The 19,332-nt window shown below is 35.8% G+C and overlaps 3 protein-coding genes across 3 annotated transcripts; 1 reads left to right on the top strand and 2 right to left on the bottom strand.

Moving 5' to 3' along the window:
- Window positions 1–44: 44 nt before the first annotated feature.
- LOC114187107 (pentatricopeptide repeat-containing protein At4g14190, chloroplastic) lies at window positions 45–2,344 on the top strand. Its single transcript, XM_028075276.1, has 2 exons — window positions 45–511; window positions 992–2,344. The coding sequence occupies exons 1-2, from the start codon at window positions 125–127 to the stop codon at window positions 2,147–2,149; spliced, it is 1,545 nt and encodes a 514-aa protein (XP_027931077.1). The 5' UTR covers window positions 45–124; the 3' UTR covers window positions 2,150–2,344.
- Window positions 2,345–2,791: 447 nt separating this feature from the next.
- Window positions 2,792–9,776, bottom strand: LOC114191292 (protein PRD1). The gene is made up of 9 exons (XM_028080465.1): window positions 9,298–9,776; window positions 8,679–8,791; window positions 8,398–8,573; window positions 7,515–7,823; window positions 6,234–7,197; window positions 5,427–6,139; window positions 4,303–4,756; window positions 3,486–4,152; window positions 2,792–3,150 (listed from the first exon to the last, which is right to left on the bottom strand). The coding sequence occupies exons 1-9, from the start codon at window positions 9,745–9,747 to the stop codon at window positions 2,929–2,931; spliced, it is 4,068 nt and encodes a 1,355-aa protein (XP_027936266.1). The 5' UTR covers window positions 9,748–9,776; the 3' UTR covers window positions 2,792–2,928.
- Window positions 9,777–11,460: 1,684 nt separating this feature from the next.
- On the bottom strand, window positions 11,461–17,529 carry LOC114183057 (protein transport protein SEC23-like). The gene is made up of 12 exons (XM_028069906.1): window positions 16,655–17,529; window positions 16,397–16,570; window positions 15,655–15,816; window positions 14,921–15,063; window positions 14,685–14,760; window positions 14,373–14,545; window positions 14,183–14,264; window positions 13,748–13,825; window positions 13,024–13,185; window positions 12,677–12,940; window positions 12,343–12,447; window positions 11,461–12,162 (listed from the first exon to the last, which is right to left on the bottom strand). Exons 1-12 carry the CDS (start codon window positions 17,393–17,395, stop codon window positions 12,016–12,018), a joined length of 2,307 nt encoding a protein of 768 aa, XP_027925707.1. The 5' UTR covers window positions 17,396–17,529; the 3' UTR covers window positions 11,461–12,015.
- Between the last annotated feature and the right edge of the window lie 1,803 nt (window positions 17,530–19,332).

Below are 19,332 nucleotides of genomic sequence, written 5' to 3'. Positions count from 1 at the left end.
ATATTTTATATTTCAAAATATTAATATTTTTAATGTTTTAAATTAGGGGTGGGATGAAAGGGTTTAGTTCTTGATATAGAAAAAAGGAGAAATGAGGGTTGAAAATTGAAATGAAGAAAGAAAAATGGTGAATGCCGTAACTCACAGTCAGAATCAGTGTGTGTTGTTGTTGAAGTTGAATTCCAATTGCAGAGGGAGCAAGAAATGTAGCAGCAGCAGCAGCGTCTTCCCAAAACCCTTTGCCACATTCCCATCCCTCACCACTCAAATTTGCCACGCCTCTTTCCACGGATTACCTTTCGCTGACACAGTTTCAGACACAAAGCACAGAACGCTTCTGGTTGAGACTTACCATCACCATGACAGCCTCAGAGCCCTACTTGTAAAGCTTGAGAGGGAGGATTCCAACCCAATCCACATACTCGCCCAAGACGGAGATTGGTCCAAAGACCATTTTTGGGCTGCTGTCAGGTTCCTTAAACATGCCTCAAGGTTCGCCGAAATCCTTCAGGTAGGGACCCTTATGCCAATGTTTAATTTTTGTGACAAAGTTGATAACTTTGCCTAAAAGGGACTAAATTGCTCCGGGCGTAGAAGTTATTGTTGCTTCTATTCTAAATAAACCATCAATTTCATTGTAAAGTAACAGCCTTTTTCTTAATGGGTTTTAAAGTAAAGGAAAAAAACTAGGTAAGTAATCCCCAAGTTTTAGGAATTATGCTTAGTCGTCTTCCATCTATTGGAAAACCCTTCATCGGTCCCTGAACGGAAGTAAAATATGCTAACATAGGAAAAAACTGATAGGTATCGAATACTTTGATACTTACTTGTATAGCTTTGGTACTTTGGGAATTACCTAGAAAGAGAGAGTAACACTTCAGGACCAAATTTATGGTTTATTCCAATCGATCCTGTTTTATGACACTTCTTTTAGTGTCATTTCTTCCTTTGTGAATTGAATCCTTACTTTCTTAGCACGTTGCATTAATAGGTGTTTGATATGTGGAAGAACATTGAGAAATCGCGGATTAGTGAGTTCAACTACAACAAGATAATAGGCTTGTTATGCGAAGATGAAATGATGGAAGAGGCGTTATCTGTATTGCAAGAGATGAAGGTTCAAGGTATGAAGCCTTGTTTGGACACTTACAATCCAATAATTCATGGATTATCCAGAGCTGGTAAGTTCAGTGATGCTTTACGGTTTTTTGATGAGATGAAAGAATATGGCTTAGAGCCAGATTCTGAAACCTATGATGGTTTGATTGGAGGGTATGGGAAATTTCAAATGTATGATGAGATGGGTGAGTGTGTGAAAAAAATGGAGTTGAATGGATGTTCTCCTGATCATATCACTTATAATATACTTATCCAGGAGTATGCTCGAGGTGGGCTACTCCAGAGAATGGAAAAGCTATACCAGAGAATGCTTTCAAAGAGAATGATATTGCAATCTTCTACCTTTGTTGCAATGCTAAAGGCTTACACCACATTTGGGATTGTTGAAAAGATGGAAAAAGTTTACAGGAAAGTCTTGAATTCAAAAACATGTGTAGAGGATGATGTGATTAGAAAAATGGCTGAAGTTTATATCAAGAACTACATGTTTTCTCGACTAGAAGACCTGGGACTAGATTTATGTTCAGCATTTGGTGAGAGTGATCTTGTCTGGTGTCTCCGACTCCTTTCTTATGCATGTCTTTTGAGTAAAAAGGGAATGGATATAGCAGTTAAAGAAATGCTAGATTCCAAGATGAATTGGAGTGTTGGTGTTGCAAATATTATCATGCTGGCTTATGTGAAGATGAAAGATTTCAGGCATTTGAGAATTTTACTGTCTCAACTGCCAATCTACCGGGTGCGGCCTGATATTGTCACTGTTGGAATTGTAATGGATGCCAGTAGAATTGGTTTTGATGGCAGAGGAGCTTTAGAATCATGGAGAAGAATGGGCCTTTTGGACAGAGTAGTTGAATTGAAAACAGATTCTCTGGTCATTACTGCATTTGGGAAAGGTCATTTTCTTAAAAGCTGTGAAGAAGTGTACTCTTCTCTTCACCCTGAGGACAAAGAAAGGAAAAAATGGACTTACAATGATCTCATTGCTTTATTGCCAAGAAGCAAACATACTGGTAGCATGACTGTATGAAATCAAGGCAGTTTGGTTATTCCATCTTTGCTTTTATGAAAGTAAAGAAAATGTAAAAAATAGTGATTTCTCACTTTCCCTTGTTGAATTGGGATGTTGAAATATATTAAAATGCTACTTTTTTTTAATTTAATGTAATGCGTAAAACGATTGCATTTTTAAAACGATTGCCCTGAGTGGGGACATTATTCTTAATTGTCGTATAATTATAAGTTATTAATTATTTTTATTTTAAGGCTATTTCAAAATGTCTTTCATTTAGTAATAATATAAAATATAAAATGCATAACATTCGAAATATATGAAAATTCAACCTGTTTGGTGCGATATCTTTCGGGTGTTCAATGGCTGGGTGGCATTTAGACTTCAATTATAGGCGTACATTATTATCAATTGCGCATAAATCTGATTCTCCCCATTGTCATACCTACATAGATTGTCTGGTTTCACTTTAGATAATCCAGAATCATATGAAACATTATCAACATTATTTTAGTTATATATTCATATGTTTTGGTTCATGTTAAATAATTGGTTTTAAGTTTTGAATTAATTTTGATTAGTTTTGTATTGATAAAAAATATATTAAGATTTATTACTAACTTGTTTTAGAATAAAATACCTAAATGTAATTTATACTATTTCAAAATCAATTTTATTTAGAAATTAATTGTCTAGGCTCACAGAAACATTCTTTTAGTTCGTCAACGAATTCTAGACATGTCCTTTTTGTTAGTTGCCAAATTCAAGTGTCCCATGGATTAGATCAAAAACCAAAGCTACCTACAATCACCATCATCTACAGACAAGGAACTGTAAAACATCTCTATTTCTTCTAAGAGCTTTCTACTGCCCGTATCTATGTATGCCTCTGATGTCATTAAATCAATGAGAAACTCACAAATGTCTCCCGTATCATACGATGCGGTGAGGTCCTTCTTTATCGCCTCATTTGGGAGATCCTCTTGAGCATTGTTAGTGTAAATGCGCTTTCTGCATTCCTGTAAATATTAGATAAGGCATAACTAAGGAGTATATACAACTTAAATGACCATAAGTTTTTCACATTCTAACTTCTATACCCATTTTACACTTTATTTTTTTATCTGTTCCCTTCCAATCTCTCTTCTCTTCCCTACGAAGGTATACACATTCCAATGAGTGTAAAAAAAAATATTTTCACATTATTCTTTTGCTGAATCACCTTATAAAATAGATACGCATAAAAGAATTGAATTTGCTTTACAAAATACTAGGAAAAAAATGGTGTGTAGTGCAAACACGGATAAACATAAAGTAACTATGGAAACCTAATAGAGGACAAGGAAGAAGTTACCTGGAGCATTTGATTTATAGTTGCAATTTGTTCTGTACTTAAGAAGTTAGATTTCAGTAGTTCTCGAAATAAAACCAAAATCTCCGAACTCAAGTTACTTGCAGTAAGATTATCCAGTATGCCAGATATACTTGAACTATCAAACACAGATCTCATCCACTGAGGGATTTTACACAGTTTCAGCACAGCTATAGCTATAAATACTTGAGGACTTTGTGTGTTCATGAATGACTGCGATGCTAAAGCAGGAGCTGCAAAAGATACTGTCATCTCCTCAATAATCAGTCTACACCAGCTACTCCCTTCTAAGAGTTTGGTTTTGTTTGTCAGATTTTCCCATCCCAGAATCATTGACAGGCAGAGGCAACAATTTGTAGCGACTCTCAGATCATTATAGAAGACCAGCCCTTCCAATATACTCCTTATGGACATCAAGTACCCAACATTACATCTCAGCTCTTCATGATTATTGTTTATTTGATCTGATATTCTGTTAAATAACTCCAACAGAGTATAAGAAGCAGCTATCTTGATTGCAGGAGAACCAAAATGCAGGAGTCTGCACAAGTCATGGCAACGGATGCCAATGAAGGCGAGTGGCTCCGATGGTTTCATTGAAACAAGGAAGCTTTGCCAATCCACAAACCCTGGTAGGATAGCATGCAAGCTAGAATCGAAGATTTAGGAAATATTTGGAAAAGACCATTAAGGGGTGTAAAATATAATTTTCTGACGTTAATATGCTACAATCAATTGGCCAGAAAGTAAAGAGGTAACAAATTTTTTTTCTTTCTATTACTGATGTCAACCGCCTTACCTTTTAACGGCGAAGTAATGAAGCAAAAGCAAAAATATTAAAGTTTCTCCGGTTCTTGTTCCCTCGTCGTGGTCTACCAAAGCATGTCCCTTCGAAGAAGCAGCACAAATTACCGTGTTGACCAAAGAGATTATGGAAGTATTAAATAGAATGGCCTTTGAAGTCTCTTCAAGTGTTTTCTTGGTGGAAAGATGCATAATAAAGGAAAGAATGCCAATAACGAAGAGACTTTCGTCATTTAAGATATCAACCTTTTCGGATGGAATTGAATACTCCATCATCTGCAGAAGTGGTAACGTGGTGTGAGAACAATCATTAACTAAATCATTGTGTTTTCTAGAATGTTTAGGGATAGTTGGGGGGTTATAAAACTTTTGTAATGTCAGATCACAGTATTTTTCAACCTCATCTGTAACAATGGCTCTGCTGTAATCTACTTCATTTGGTCCTTGTACTTAGAATGTACCTATATTTTTCTAATATTTCGTAATAATAATTGTAACACATCTCCAAATAATTGTTTGAGGCTTGTTATCCATTATAATGTACTATAGATGATTTTTCATGCATGGACATTGTATTCCTCGTTCCTCACATCAGTTATGTATAACCGTACAGAGTACGGCTCTGCTAAAAGCCTAAAATCTTGTAACTAACGTCCTCTGGCATATTCAAATTTGAAAATTGGGCTAAATGACAAACGTGTTAACGAAACTCAATAATGTGCCCTGTCATCATTACAAACAAATATTATGTATGAATGGGTTCGAATTTGGTATTACATTAAAATCAAATCACACAAATTTAATGTTTGATTCCAATGATATTTTAAACAAAAATTGAATCAAACGACACTGCTAACACTTCTGAACAGGAGTAAGGTGGAACGTTAGAAAATTCAGGGACTAAGTCGAAAGCTAAAGTAAATTAACAGGACAACAATTTTACTCTAACCAAATAAAAAAACAGAGGTCACTAGACAACTAATAGGAAAATGAGAACAAAAAATAGCTCTAAACAGATAAAAAATAGAGGTCAGTAGGTCACTCTAAGAGGAATATAGGACCTAAAATTGGAATTTCTATTTTCTAATCATGATAATGATTGAATTTATTCAGCTACTCACACCTTCATGGTTACCGCAACCCAACTTTGATCAGCAGACAGTGTTTGAGGATGCACTGAACTCAAAGTGTTAAAAACCAAAATCAAGATGGACATGTAAGTTGTTGTGGGCAAAGAATTATTCAAATAAAACCAACTCCTGATTGTTGTCGCTATTCCATGCAAAGATAATTGCTCACAAGCAGTTGGGTAGGCATGAACCATAGTTGCCACGACATTAAGAACACATACTACGTCACACTCATGGCTTTCTTCCTCCAAGAGCTGTGCTAATAGGCACACAAAAATTCTAGCTCCGTAGTTATCTTCAGTTGATACTAACTCTGCTAGTGTCTGTACATTTACATTTTGATTATTGTTTCCAATAATTATGTCAGTCTCTTCTATGTTATAGCTTCTGCAGAATTTCAAAATCTGATGGCTTAATGAGTTGATTATGTTATCTTGCTGAAACAACCACTTCAATGATACTGTGTGAATTCTGGCTGAAAGTAAGTCCCATTCACCGTTGTTTATGAGCTGGAATATTATCTCCTCCGCTTCTCGACTGTAGTGAATTGGGTAGTTCGTATTGTCAAGACCCCTTAACAAACTGTAAAGATTCACCAGTCGTGTCACGGTCATATTATCGGTGGTCCGATGATGAAAATCACTCCTATTGAGAAGAATATATTGTTCAAGAGAAGCTAAAATCAACTTCTCATCTGCAAGTCTGGTAATTAAAGTCAGAAGACTGTTAGAGAAAATAGTTGTCGGTGACCTGCTAATCAGGGGAATAGGAGTACGAATTTTGGCAATGTAAGTACCTTTCATCATATAACGAACTGGTGTACAAAATCAGAAAAATAGCAGATTGACAAGAAGGCAAATCCAAACTGTTAGTACTCCTTTGCCCAAGCAAAAAGAGTAAATCGATAGGATCGTGAGACAGGTGTAGAATAGCCTCTCTAATTGGTTGTCCAGAATCATTCCCTAGTAGAGAATCCATGAGTGAACTTAGCAACAAATATATTCTATTTTTCATCCTATCTCCTGTAAACAAACCCAGGCATTCATATGAAAAACTGAACCAACCGACTGAAATCAAAGTCTCTGCAAATTCCGTGGCATTAATACTAGACTGCAGAAGCAGTATCGAATGAAAAGTTTCCAGCAATCCCAGGGCAATGTCCTCTTCCATTTCATTGATGCCCATTACAAGCCAAGGCAGTAAATAGGCACTGCATGTATCTAGAATACTGCTTTGAAGTTCCAGCTTACTAGAGTTACTGGAGTTTCCATCGTGACTGTATGCATATGCCTCTTTAAGGAGGTACAAGCATTGCAAAATTTGGTTGGCATTCCTTTCAGAGACAGAGAGACAAGCTAAAATGGCATGTCTTGTTGCTTCCCCGATTGATTTTGACAGATCTAGAGCTCCAGTACAAGATGGATATCTTATAAGAGCCACAAAGACGGAGCAGACCATTATAAAGGTCTCGGGAATCATACCCATTTCTCCATCAGAATGCTTCCCAAGCATTCTTATCAAAACAAGAATCAGTTCCTGTATTTGAGAAATTGATACAGATCCAGGGCACTCCGAAATGCATTCATAAATGAGCTTCAGTGTGGCACACTGGACAGGGTGAAAAGGAATATCCGCCACATAATGTAATGCTGGGATAAGAGTTGAAATTCCAACAACGAGTCTTAGTTTAAAAGTTTCCTCAGCAGTTGATAAAAGGTCCAATACCTGAAGGCACATCTTGACTGCTGGATCCTTGTACTCTGTTCATTAAAAGAATAATAAGTAAGCTACCTACCAAGGTATAACAGTAAGGTCAAAATTAAGTTCCGCATTCACAAGCACATAATAGAAAAAGTCGAGGTAAACTAAATTAGATTAATAAAACCAACTAGAACCAGATAACCAACTTTGAATTCCATTCAATCAGAAATGAATCTAAAATAAGGCAAATGTTTCGTTTTATATGGCAATGAACGAGGCTATAAAGTATGGACAGCATTCAACACAGCAAAATCAATATTGCTTTCATGTAGGCGAGACAAGGACTTGTTTGGCAAGTTCAGTACTAGGTTCTCACCAGACAATCTTAATATTTCAAATAAATAATCTGCAATATTTTCTTCCACCAAGACTCGAATCTGATAGTCTGAAGTTTTGACTGAAGACAAATAGTGAAAGAGTAAATCTAGAGTGCCGATTTGAACTTGACTGTCTGACGAAAGTAATGGGCCTTTGATGGCTTCAGCAAACAGATTTACTAGAGTTGTGCCCTTGGTGCCATCTTCAGTTTCTTTAGCGTCAACTCTTTCATTGGAAGAGATGTTATAAGTATCATATGCACATTCTTCCCTGAGCAAATTTCTTCGAGCCAGCATAGTCAAAAGTGCTATTTAAAAAAAAATGTAAACTGTCATTCATAAAAGAAACAAGAATGAAAATTATGTTGTAAACTACAGAATCTAAGAGTTAATGATATCTATACTGTGAACTATGGCCATACTGACTTTTAACCAGACTTGGAACTGTCAACATTAACCACTCGTTCATTACGCCAGCAACTTTGGTGATTCGAATGATGTAGGATAAGGATGCAAACTCTTGGAGAGAAAGATACGAGCAGGTAATCAACCTTTCCATTGAAATTCATGATACAAATGGTCATCAGATGTGATGCAATGCATGTCAGTGTTTTTCGTCTCCATATTGTCAACATGTAATTGTACCATAAAAAAGTCTAGGGTTCTATATCACCTTTGTTTGTATCTATTACTGAGAAGTTCTGTAGTTGAGTATCCATGAGAAAAATAACAAAATCCTTTTGAGATAACGTCCTAATGTCAATCTCTAGTCTACCCGTCCAAAATAAGCTTCACGAAAGGCAAAAGCTAAAACAAACAAGACAACCAAAACGAAGTTTCAAGTTTTCTTTTCAAGGAACAAAAATAAACTTGATAACGGACCAATACAATTCAAGCGAACATCGTCATTTTGAGTCTTCATGAGCACATCGACCAACAGGTACAACATCTGTGGACAAAAGGGAATCAACATATCACTTCCATCTCCCTCTGCTGATGTACTTTCAAGAACAGATAGTTTATAAAGGACAAAGAGGACCTCCCCTCGAATCTCCTCACTGCACCGAGCGAGCAAAGGACTTACCACATGAAATAAATTTTAAATTCAATGGTACAGAAAGTCCACAATATAGCATCCAATACATAATATGTGTGAACAGTACCTCGGCAACTGAAGGCCCGTAACAAGAACAGAAATGAGGTTACCTATGTCCTTTATGTGTTTATGGAGATCATCACCCCTCTCACAATTCAGAAGAGCCCCAAGGCAGTGAAGCTGTCCATTCAGAACAGTAGAAACAATCCATAAAATTTAATTAGAATATAAAGACTAGCACATTATGCATACTAAGATTATTAACTTCTGTAATGATAACCTTAAAGGTAATCATATCTAGGGTGATTCTTAAGTTATGTTTGGATAAATTAGTCTGTAAGTATAAATACATTTTAAAAATGAATTATTTTTTTTAATAAAGTTAAAATAAACTTAAACACTTCAATTTATGAAATAGTTGATTAGATAAATTAATTTTAGCCAACGAAGAAAGCTAAATTTATTCAAACAGTTAATTGACAGTAAAAAATAATGATGGTGCTAGTGTATAAAGAATTAAACTCTTCATCTTATAGTAACATTTTAATTTTATGGTACATCTCGACTCTGTACAGATCCACGTGCTATTGTGCAAAGTTATGTAGCAATGTGAATCTCAGCAGATAAGTTGACCTAGTAAACATGCGGAAGGGAAAGTAATAATGTGGAAGGGAAATGGAAATCACCAAGTGCAGCTGAGGGGAAGACCAACCGAAAGCACCGGAAGTGATGCGATCGGAAACCCTAGAGACGAATTCGCGGGAAACGGAAGGATCGGCGGACGCAGAGAGGGCGAGGATGAGATGCGTGAGCTGTGCAGCGATCGGTTCGTCGTGGAAGGAGGAGAGGGCGGCGACGAGAGGCGAAAGAAGAAAGTGAGGATGGAATGTGAGAAGCGGTTGAAGGAAGTGAGGCAGTGAGAGGGATCGAGAGAGCTGGGAGAGAGCATAGGAGACATGGACGGTTGGAGAGAGAGGATTGGAGAGGAGGTTGGAGAAGCAGACGAGGCAGACGGAAGCGCCGTCGTGAGTTCGGAGGTTCAACGAAGATCGATGGCCCTGAGAACATGAAACTGAAAATCCCTCGTCTTCAGCGTCAACAACGTCCACATTGCGTGAATCGCTGCACCAGTACATTCTCTTCTCTGTAGTCACCAATCACCAGAACGCTGCTGCTAATGCTTTCGCTTGTTTGGCGCCAAGCTGATTTTTAAATTGAAATGGTAGTTAGTTAAGCTCTTTCTGTTGAGCTGCGTGCCACAATTGGGCCTGTGAAGGGCCCAACTTTGAAAGGTAAATTCTTTCTACACCTTCATATTTCGTTCTCGCATCCTACGAATGAGAAAATTTTCATTTTACCCTTTTCTATTTGTCCAATTCGGAATGATTTCAGTATTTATAAAAAAAAATGGCTTTCTAATTTGAAAGTATTTTTAGCTTCGAATATCGAAACAAAATTTTTCATATCTATGAAACGCAGGGCCAAAATTATGGCGATGCAGGAAAAATTGTCCTTTTGCAAAATGTTGCGTAGGCTTGCTGCTGTAAGGTTCAGAGTTTGGATTTTATTACTTCATTTGTATTTTTAATAATCTTTTATTTATTTCTTATGAATTTAGTTGTTTTATATTTCAATTAATGTTTTTTTCAAGCAAATAACAATAGTAAATACACCTATTTTTACTGGAGCAAAATTTGTTACTTTATTACTCGTGAAGATCATAAATAGAGAAAATAAAATAAATGTACATAATATTATACCTATTCGATACTATTTCTACTTAAGTATAACGTTATCGTCACAAGTCTTAATGAGAAGAATAATTCGATATTATTTATTCAATTTATATTTGTAATTCCATTCGTAATATACTTGATTTTTATTTATTTTACTCATGTTAATTTTAGGTAGTCATTATAATTGACAAACTATAATTTAGACTAATCTTTAGACAATTAATATTAATACTATGAGATATTCTAAAAAAAATCATTTTACATAATAATATCTATCACAAACTAATAAGGTTGCAATCAAAAATAGGAATAAAAGATACACAATTACGAAAAGTATTATAAAAGAAATAAAGTTCTCACATAAAATTTAAAATTCTACAGTTTAAGTAATTAAATTTATCTAATATTTTTTTGATAATTTAAATTTATTTTAAACTTTCTACTCAAATAACATTGTTATAAAATATTTTGAATTCCTTATTTCAAATTATTTATAAAAATAAATTGGAAGTTTAAAATAATAAATGTCACGTAAACATAAACAACAGCACAAAACCCAAATAGAAAAGTTACAATATTGTAGCTTTTGATTGAATTAATTTTCAATTTAGGCCAGTTTTGCAATTCAGAAATAAACATACCTACAAATCACTACAGTTAATCTATTTTATTTTCTCATTTTTCTTCGTATCACTTTCTTGAACGTACAAAAGCTTTGAGAAATGTCTCTTTAGAGAACTCCTGTTATCGCTTCAAGTAAAAAATGCTTTCACTTTCTGTATTTAAATCGTCCAATCTTTTCGCAGTAATTTTGGACTTCATAAATTTTAAAAGTTCAGAAAATAATTCTACCGCTACTTACTATTTCTGAGACATGCATCTAAATCGTAAATGTCACGTACAAAACCATCAAAGTATAATCATTAACACGACATTCATGTCACAACTCGCTATTATAACATCTTTTTTTAGATTTTAAAAAATTTATAAGATCTAAATTACTCTAGAAAATTTTGTGAAACTTTATATGAAGACAAAGAAAAACATATTTAAGCATGTCCCTCTTCATGCAGGATTGGAGGTAAGAGAACAGAGGGCAGGGCACCCAAAGTATCAATTTCAACGAGATGGGTCCTATAAGCTTACTTCACAATATACAGTACAAAACAGTATCAAGAGAATGATATCAAACTCAATATGAGAAAAATGACTTTCGTTACTTTGCTACCTGGGGAACATATAAAAGTAAAAGAACTATATAAATTAATCCAGCTGAGGAACCCAAAAATTCAGATCTGGGTCAAAACAAACAGAAAAAACTGAGTCAAAAATATATCCCTCATTTGCTAAGCTGCTGTCGCATAGATGGTCTCCTAACTCCATTTTCTATCTTTTCTTCCCGCACAATACCCCAACTTAACATACTTTCCAACCCTTTATTTTCTCCACAAAAGAAAAATCGACCAGAACCTTAAAGAATCATGTTTCAGGTCTTCCTTATTCTTCAATTCATGTAGGCTCCGACCTTCTCCTTGTTAAGAACAAAGGAAAGAAAGGAAAAGTATTGAATGCAACAGCACAACGCAGGACACACAAATGATTGGTGAATTCCCCAAACCAAAGTCCAGACAGAACCCATAAAATCTCAATCTCTACAATTATCAGTCCTCAAGATTGGACAGCCAACCTTTGCAGATGCTCAAAGAAAACTTGAAGGCTCACATCATCAGTAAAGATTACATCTGAACCAGCAGACATCTCGTGTGCATTATTATACGTTGCTGAGGGATTCAGTTTTGCTAATAAAAATCTAGCCTGTTAAACATCAATAAGAACACAGTAAGTTTCAAAACGACTACAAATCTAAGTTTGGTGAATCAATGAAACGAACAAAAAATCTGTTAACATGTTATGTGGTGGAAGGGGAGGAAAAGTAAATGTAACAGTTAATGAAGACATATAACACTCAAACTGGTCTTGATAAACTATACTGACCTGGGAACCGTGTTGGTCACACACTACCAATCTAGGAACTGGGAACCGTTCTCTAATTATCATTTGGGAATCATCATGTGGAGCACGTAATAGTTGTGCAAATGCCTGTGCCATATATTAAAGTTATCAGCAAAAGAAGAAAAAGTAGTAATTAGAAAAATGGCCCTGAATAAAATAACTTTAAAAAATATCTGAAGAAACCATAACTAGAAAAATGTATTATTATTTTTTTGGTCAGCACTAAAAAAATATATTATAAAATCTTAAGATCAATTTGAGATCATAATTTGCAGGAAACAATGATTTCTTTGGCAGGATGTGAAAAAGTACAAACCTGGTGTTCTGGCTGGTTCTGGTATCCCAAGTTGCGCCATTGAGCTATTGTCATCCCATGAAAAATAACCACACTAAAATATGAATCTAGCAACAAAATCCGATCTGCAGCAATGGAAGCCACATCTAACAATGCTGGTGCAGGGAGTGAATTAAATGAATATGCTATCAGTGATGGCTGAATCATAACAGCAGCATTACTAATATTTTCCCTGTTTAACAACATGCGGAAATATGCAGTCTCGTCTGGACTGTTGTTAAAGACCTGCCAACACACACATATCAGCACCCAAGAAGTTAAATAAAGTTTGAAAAGCAGGAGAGGAAGAAAATTACAACAAAAGCTACCTGTACAAACTGTGAGCGTCGCAGATTGAACATAAACTGAGGGAAAAGTGAAAATGATGGGTTTAATGTAAATGATGATGGATCGTCCTTGCGATAGTCACCAAACTTAGAACAGAGGCGAATGAGAAACCGATCCAACCACCGTGTAGCATCAAATGTTTCCTGATCAAACAAAAATGAATGGTTAGCAAGGGATTTATTTATAGGAAGTTTAACTAAAGAAATTTTGCCACAGATAATGATAGAATACCAACTCAAAAACTAATAAAATTTAATTTTGAAAAACCACACTCAATACAGCAACACAGTTGCTGTCCCAGAAACAGTATATTTTGTCCACAAACTGCAAATTACAACCTAGTTTCCTAAACTATCATAAGATATATCTTAATACATAACTTTCATCAGTTATTTTCCATGAATTACCATAATATTGTTTCTAATGCAGAACTAATAAATAATTACTAATACAAGATAAGTTATTTACTAATAGCAACCATTACATGCCGAACAACCGAGGATTTGAAATTTGATAAAATGGTTATTTGCAGCAAGTTGTGAATGAAACATTTATTTATACACTTACACCTTTCATCAAAACAGCAATCACAAATTCGAATGAAGATATTATATAATTTACTAAAGCTTCACAAAAAAATATTTATGGTCTTAGATTCTTTTAGGAATACCAAAGAAACGAGTAATAACACAACTTGTGACATACCTCACTCTCCATTTTTAGAGAAGCAAATCTAGCCATTACAACTGCTGCAGTTTCTTGGTCAAATCCTTGAACCAATTCCTGAAGAGAAAATGATAGAAGTAATTAAAAACCATGTCTTTATCAATCTAACAATTTCATTGCTAATAAATAACTGTTCTACACGGAAAATAATGCATATGTAGGAACTAAACTAATTCAATTCAGTCTATTACATAGATATACACAATGAACACCCATAAATGTAAATAAATTTGGATAGGTATCAGCATATGACATGAGAGTTGGACTCGACAATTGACAGCAAGAAACAAGAGCAAAGGGAAAAACTTTAAAGCTTTCTTAATATCATGATAATTATAGGCGCTCCAAATGTTACTTTGACAATGACAACAGGCAGGCATCCACTAAAGATATAAAAACAAAGGCTGAAACTACCTCGGAGCTAACAGTACTATCTACCCATCTTCTAGTTACTGTCGTGACACGAAGCACTGATTGACCACTTGGGTCCTGGTAGCTGCAATAAGAACATGAACATTAATACTCAAATTTCTAGTGCATAAGTGCAATTAAATAAAAATAGTACACGGGTGAGATCATATTAGTAAAAGTTATGTGACATAACCTTGTAAGAAACTGTAGGTACAATTGTGGGTTGACAGCACCTGGGGTGTTTGTCCGCTCACTTGATGAAAGATCAAACATCACAGTCAAACATGTGCTCTTGTCAAGGCCACACATCTTCCATGCTGTTGTGTTTCCCTCACCTATAACAGTATCAGCAACAGAAGGACCTTTCTGCAGTACGATTATAACCATCAAAATTCAGAAAAACCACATTTATTCAGTCTTAGTTCTGTTGCTTTGGTTGACCAACTACCAACTCCAATTCCAGAGTTAAGAAGCAACACAGTTTCAAACAAAAAGAATATCCAACCTTTTCCAAGGAAGTGCAAGGCCCGATCACTCCCTGAATTTTGATTTCCTTAGAGCAATTTATCTCCAGGGTTCCACTGAAACATAAATAAAGCTGGCAGTGAGCACATCTGATAACTGATAAAGAAAAAGTGTCTGAAGAAAATGAGACAAGGGAAAATATCTAAAGAGAAAAATGAAAACACATTCATAAAAAGAAAAATGTCAGTATAACATTTAAAATAAAGGAATTCTCACTTGAAACAAAGACCAAGAGATTGTTCCCCATCTTCAAAAACTCGTTTAAAAGAGTCCTTGAAGACCGAATGACCAAAACTTTCAGCCAGGACAACAAGACCACCAGTTCGTTCAACTGCAACTTTAATTTCTGCAACTCCAACCTTTTTATTTAAACCATTCACAATTCAGCACAGCATAGAATTAGATCCAAATTGTTTTTCAATGTAACATTCTGACAAAATTACAAACTCAACTTCATGCATACCCACTGCACAATATAAACAAGAACTTTCTTGCATACCCATAATAAAGTCAATCACAAAAATCAAAATAAAATAAAAATAAAAATATAACCAGATTTTCTCTTAAGCAGAAAAATAAATGAAAACCATGATGCCATCATACAATCACCCAGATGAATGGAAGTGAAACATTAATTAACCACATTGAAATATAGCTTCACAGGTCATGTAGCCAATGTAGCCAAGTGTTGCCAGTAACAGGGAAACGAATTTAATTAGGAATATGTAATCAAATAAGCCTGTAAAAAATTGTACATAACCACATGAATCTACTTAGTCCGTCAATGTAAAATAAGATGTAAGGCATTTGATGAAATTAAATTAAGGAAAAAGGCACTTGATTATCAAAACTCACTACGTTCTTCAAAGTCTCACTTTGTGAAATCTATCAGCAGCACTGCAAGTGAAAGAATTCTTAAGGTATGAGAATATTAGTATGCTGGCACAAACCTGATCAAGTGCTGATGCAAAAATGTCTAACACGTGACCCTGGCTAACCAGCTGTTTAGCGAGACCCTCATAAAACTTGACTGCTTTCTTGAAGTATGGTGCTGCATCTTTATCAAGATCTTTATGAGAGCGCACTGGGTCAGACAGATCTTTTGAAACAATCTGCATAGGAAAGAAAAAGAAATCTAAATCACCAGTCAATATACACAAAAGCAAGCATAGCATGAACAAGGTTCCTTCTGCGTATTCAAAGTTTCCCATAAAATCTTTAGTCCTTTCAGCTCTAAACTAAGACAGAGAAACAAGAATTGCCCCCATTTTGTCTTTGTCCAAAATCCCAATGACACTTGACTGAAGAAATAAAATCTTAGGAATATCCTAATAAACAGTAACAGCAGGATACCTAATTCCTTACCACCTTTAAAACAACTATAACTATATTTTTCAACATCTTTCAATATACTTTGCTTCTAGCAAGTGACAAAACACAAATATCAAAATTTTGCACACCATAAGCCAATTTTAAGAGCAGTGTCTCCCAAAGACAAGCACCCCCCCGTGACACTTAACCGCTGCCAAGTCACATAGCATCACAGCAAAACCGCACCCTTCCTACGGTCACATACTCCTAACATAAAATTTGATAAAAGCAGAATACCTCCCCAACACCAACTCAAATTTGACTACCCTAACAGAGAAAATGTCATCCAATTACACAACAAAGAACAGAACAGCAATTTACCGCCCCAGGTCCTTCCGTGCACGGCCCCCCAACCAAAGCTATGATTCTAGCGCCAGTCCCAGGAGTACAAGCACTCAGCAAACCCGCAGCAACACTCAAAGCAACCCCCGTGCAGCGCGCAGGGCGGCGCCCAGGCGGAACGGGCCACTGATCCGTCTGTAATTCATCCAACAGCTGCAATAAAAAGGCACAAATAACGAATCTGTAAACCATCTACAGCATTGAAACCACGAGACGGTAAAATCCATAAACAAATACCGCATTGAGAGTATATTCACACTCAGAAGCAGGCAGCAAGAAGCGTGTGATGCCGGAACCGGGTAATCCCCCGGCACCGGGTCCGGCGATACCAACGGGGGCCTTGTGAGGTCTTCTCCCGGCAGTAGAGAGGCCTAGCTGATCGAGAACCTGATCGGCGGGAATCTCCTTGGAGCCGCGGAATACATAAACCTTGGACATGTCTGAGAAGCCCAATTCATGAACCTGGACCTGCGTGCCGAAGGAGACGAATCCGACGAGTGCGTTATCGGGAAGAAGGCCAATGGCGCGACGAAGCGCTGATTTGAGGAACTGGATCTCCTCTTCGATGAGACAGGTGTCGAGGAGGAAGAGGAAAACGGGGGATGGGTTGAGGGAATTGGAGAGGGGGAGGATGTACTCGACGGTGGTGTAGTGCGGGTAGAGTTCGCCGGGGAAGTTGGTTTCAGAGATGGCGTGGTAATGAGGGGGAAAGTGGTTGCGCTGGTAGCAGAAGGGGCAGATCCAGATCTTGGCAGTGAAGTCGACGCGCGCGAAGGGGTTGAGGGCGGAGGAGCAGGTCTTGCAGCGGAGAGGGGCGTACTGGAGGCGGGGGATGTCAGGGTGGGGGCGGATGAGGGCGACGGTGGCTGCCAGAGGGATGACGCACTTGCTCGATTCCACCTTGGTGCGGGGCCACACGTTCCACGTCATGCGCACTCCGTCAACTCCCTCGGGATCTGGGCTCGCCATCTCCGACATCCTCGATCACTCACCCGCGGCGGCACCGGCAATTCTATTTCCCTGGGAAACAACAACAACAACAACTCTCTCACCCTTCCTCTCTCCTTCAATTTTCAATTCTAATTACAATAACAATCCCAATTCCGCCACCATTCAACTCCTTTATTACTCTATTCTTCTTCTTATTAAACTTAACACATCCATTTTTTATTTTTTACCTTTCAGGGTTTCTTCAGTTTAAATTTTACTTTTTATGTATAAATATACTTTCTTTGACAATCTTTATCTTTTTATTTACATGTTTTTACATAACATATGTCTATATAAATATCTATAAAAAAAATAGTTATCGTTCTTTTAAATTATTTATATATAATAATTAAAACTTACTTACAATAAAATTATAAAAATGATTTATTTTTACTATTATTTTTTACAAATTCTTTTTGTAATAATACTTTTTATGTTATACATGGGTTTCATTAGTAACATATAAATTAAATGCATAAACTACCTTTTCGGAAATTTTTTATCTTTTGTCGTTATATGAATTAAGTTAACGTCACGTGTTTTTTTTTAACATATTTATTTCAAGGCTGGTAAATATATTAATTTTTAAATAGTTAATAAGTTAGGATCTGGATCTAAAATGTTTATAAACTATCTCACTGAATATCATTTTTCAAAAAATACCAGAATTGATATAAACAGAAAAAAAAAAAACTTTTGGAAATATCACATATTTATATTCAGAAAATGTAAAATGCAATTATATGTTTGGGTAGGTGACAATGAGACTGTTTTGGCAATAAAAGTTCAAAAACGTCCTCAGCCATATTGAATGACTTTATTTTTTATTTTTTTTCACTTGTAACTTTTATCGAGGGCAGGTAACTGTCAATACCCCTCCACATTGCGACTTCTTTTCCTTACATCCAAGTATGCAATTAACATAATGAATGTATTAATTATTTTTTAAACTAGTATGTGAGAGTAAATGTTCAAATTGATAATTCAAAAACATTGACAAAAAAAAACAATTTCTTAAAGAATTTAATTTAAATTTTATTATTATTAAAAATTATAAAAACATAATATAATTGAAGAGTAGATTACTGAACAAGTATCAAGATTAGTGATCAAAATATTACAATTTTCAGAAATTAAAAGTTTAGACTTTGTTAACAGCCGTATGTAGAGATTTAAAGAGATCTAAAGTCAATAATGACAACCATGTGAAGCTAAAGTCTAAAACTTTGTTACCAATCCAAAATGTAAATGCAAATGTATTTACAATCAAAAGTATTATTGCATCCTCATTATCATTTCTTCATGATTGTGTTCCTGAAACCAAACTTCTGCACTACCTCCTTCACAGAGGAAGCAAGCAATTATCACAACAGTTGTGAACGTGTGTGTGGGTATATCCTTAAGATCCGTTAAACCTTAGACATCAAGGTGGAAAAAAGAAGAAACACATCCAAGGATCCACATTCTTTTACTTTCGAACACAGTGTTGGATAGTTTTAAATGGAAGAAAATTAAATATATGTCTGAGAAATGTTTACTCAAACATAATGCACCTACCTACTTACAAAGAATGAAGTGACACTACTTGGAAGAACAGATGACGAAAAGAAAAGTGACCCTTGTCAGCTCTTCCTCCACAGCTGTCCACAGAATTTTCTTTCGATTTAACTGATTACCCAGAAATACAGGACTTGATTGGGGTTTGCTGTAAGTCAAAATAACTAATCAAACTAGAATGACCACAATACTGTAAGTCCTTCCAAGGTAATTACTACCATAAGGCTGAATCCGGTTCGTGCATTTGGTTCATAAATGCTGAGACAAGTAGTTATTTATATGGAAGTTATCTTACTAACTGCTTGCCAACAGGAAATCAATTACAACTTAACAAGTGATTGATGAACACACAAAGGAAAAAACAATAT

This window comes from Vigna unguiculata, chromosome 1 (genome assembly GCF_004118075.2).
Source record: "Vigna unguiculata cultivar IT97K-499-35 chromosome 1, ASM411807v1, whole genome shotgun sequence".
NCBI classification, from domain to species: domain Eukaryota; kingdom Viridiplantae; phylum Streptophyta; class Magnoliopsida; order Fabales; family Fabaceae; genus Vigna; species Vigna unguiculata.
This window is presented reverse-complemented; position numbering and strand designations above follow the sequence as displayed.

Bases quoted from the DNA above. Each gene is read 5' to 3' on its own strand.
- LOC114187107 (XM_028075276.1), top strand. From the start codon at position 125: ATGGTGAATGCCGTAACTCACAGTCAGAATCAGTGTGTGTTGTTGTTG. The intron at 512-991 runs GTAGGGACCCTT...TTGCATTAATAG, and splicing joins GGTTCGCCGAAATCCTTCAG to GTGTTTGATATGTGGAAGAA.
- LOC114191292 (XM_028080465.1), bottom strand. From the start codon at position 9,747: ATGTACTGGTGCAGCGATTCACGCAATGTGGACGTTGTTGACGCTGAA. The intron at 8,792-9,297 runs GTGATTTCCATT...CTGAATGGACAG, and splicing joins CTTCCCCTCAGCTGCACTTG to CTTCACTGCCTTGGGGCTCT. The intron at 8,574-8,678 runs GTACTGTTCACA...CGCTCGGTGCAG, and splicing joins ACGGGCCTTCAGTTGCCGAG to TGAGGAGATTCGAGGGGAGG.
- LOC114183057 (XM_028069906.1), bottom strand. From the start codon at position 17,395: ATGTCGGAGATGGCGAGCCCAGATCCCGAGGGAGTTGACGGAGTGCGC. The intron at 15,817-16,396 runs GTAAATTGCTGT...TTTCCTATGCAG, and splicing joins GCACGGAAGGACCTGGGGCG to ATTGTTTCAAAAGATCTGTC. The intron at 14,546-14,684 runs GTTGGATATTCT...ATCGTACTGCAG, and splicing joins CTTGCACTTCCTTGGAAAAG to AAAGGTCCTTCTGTTGCTGA.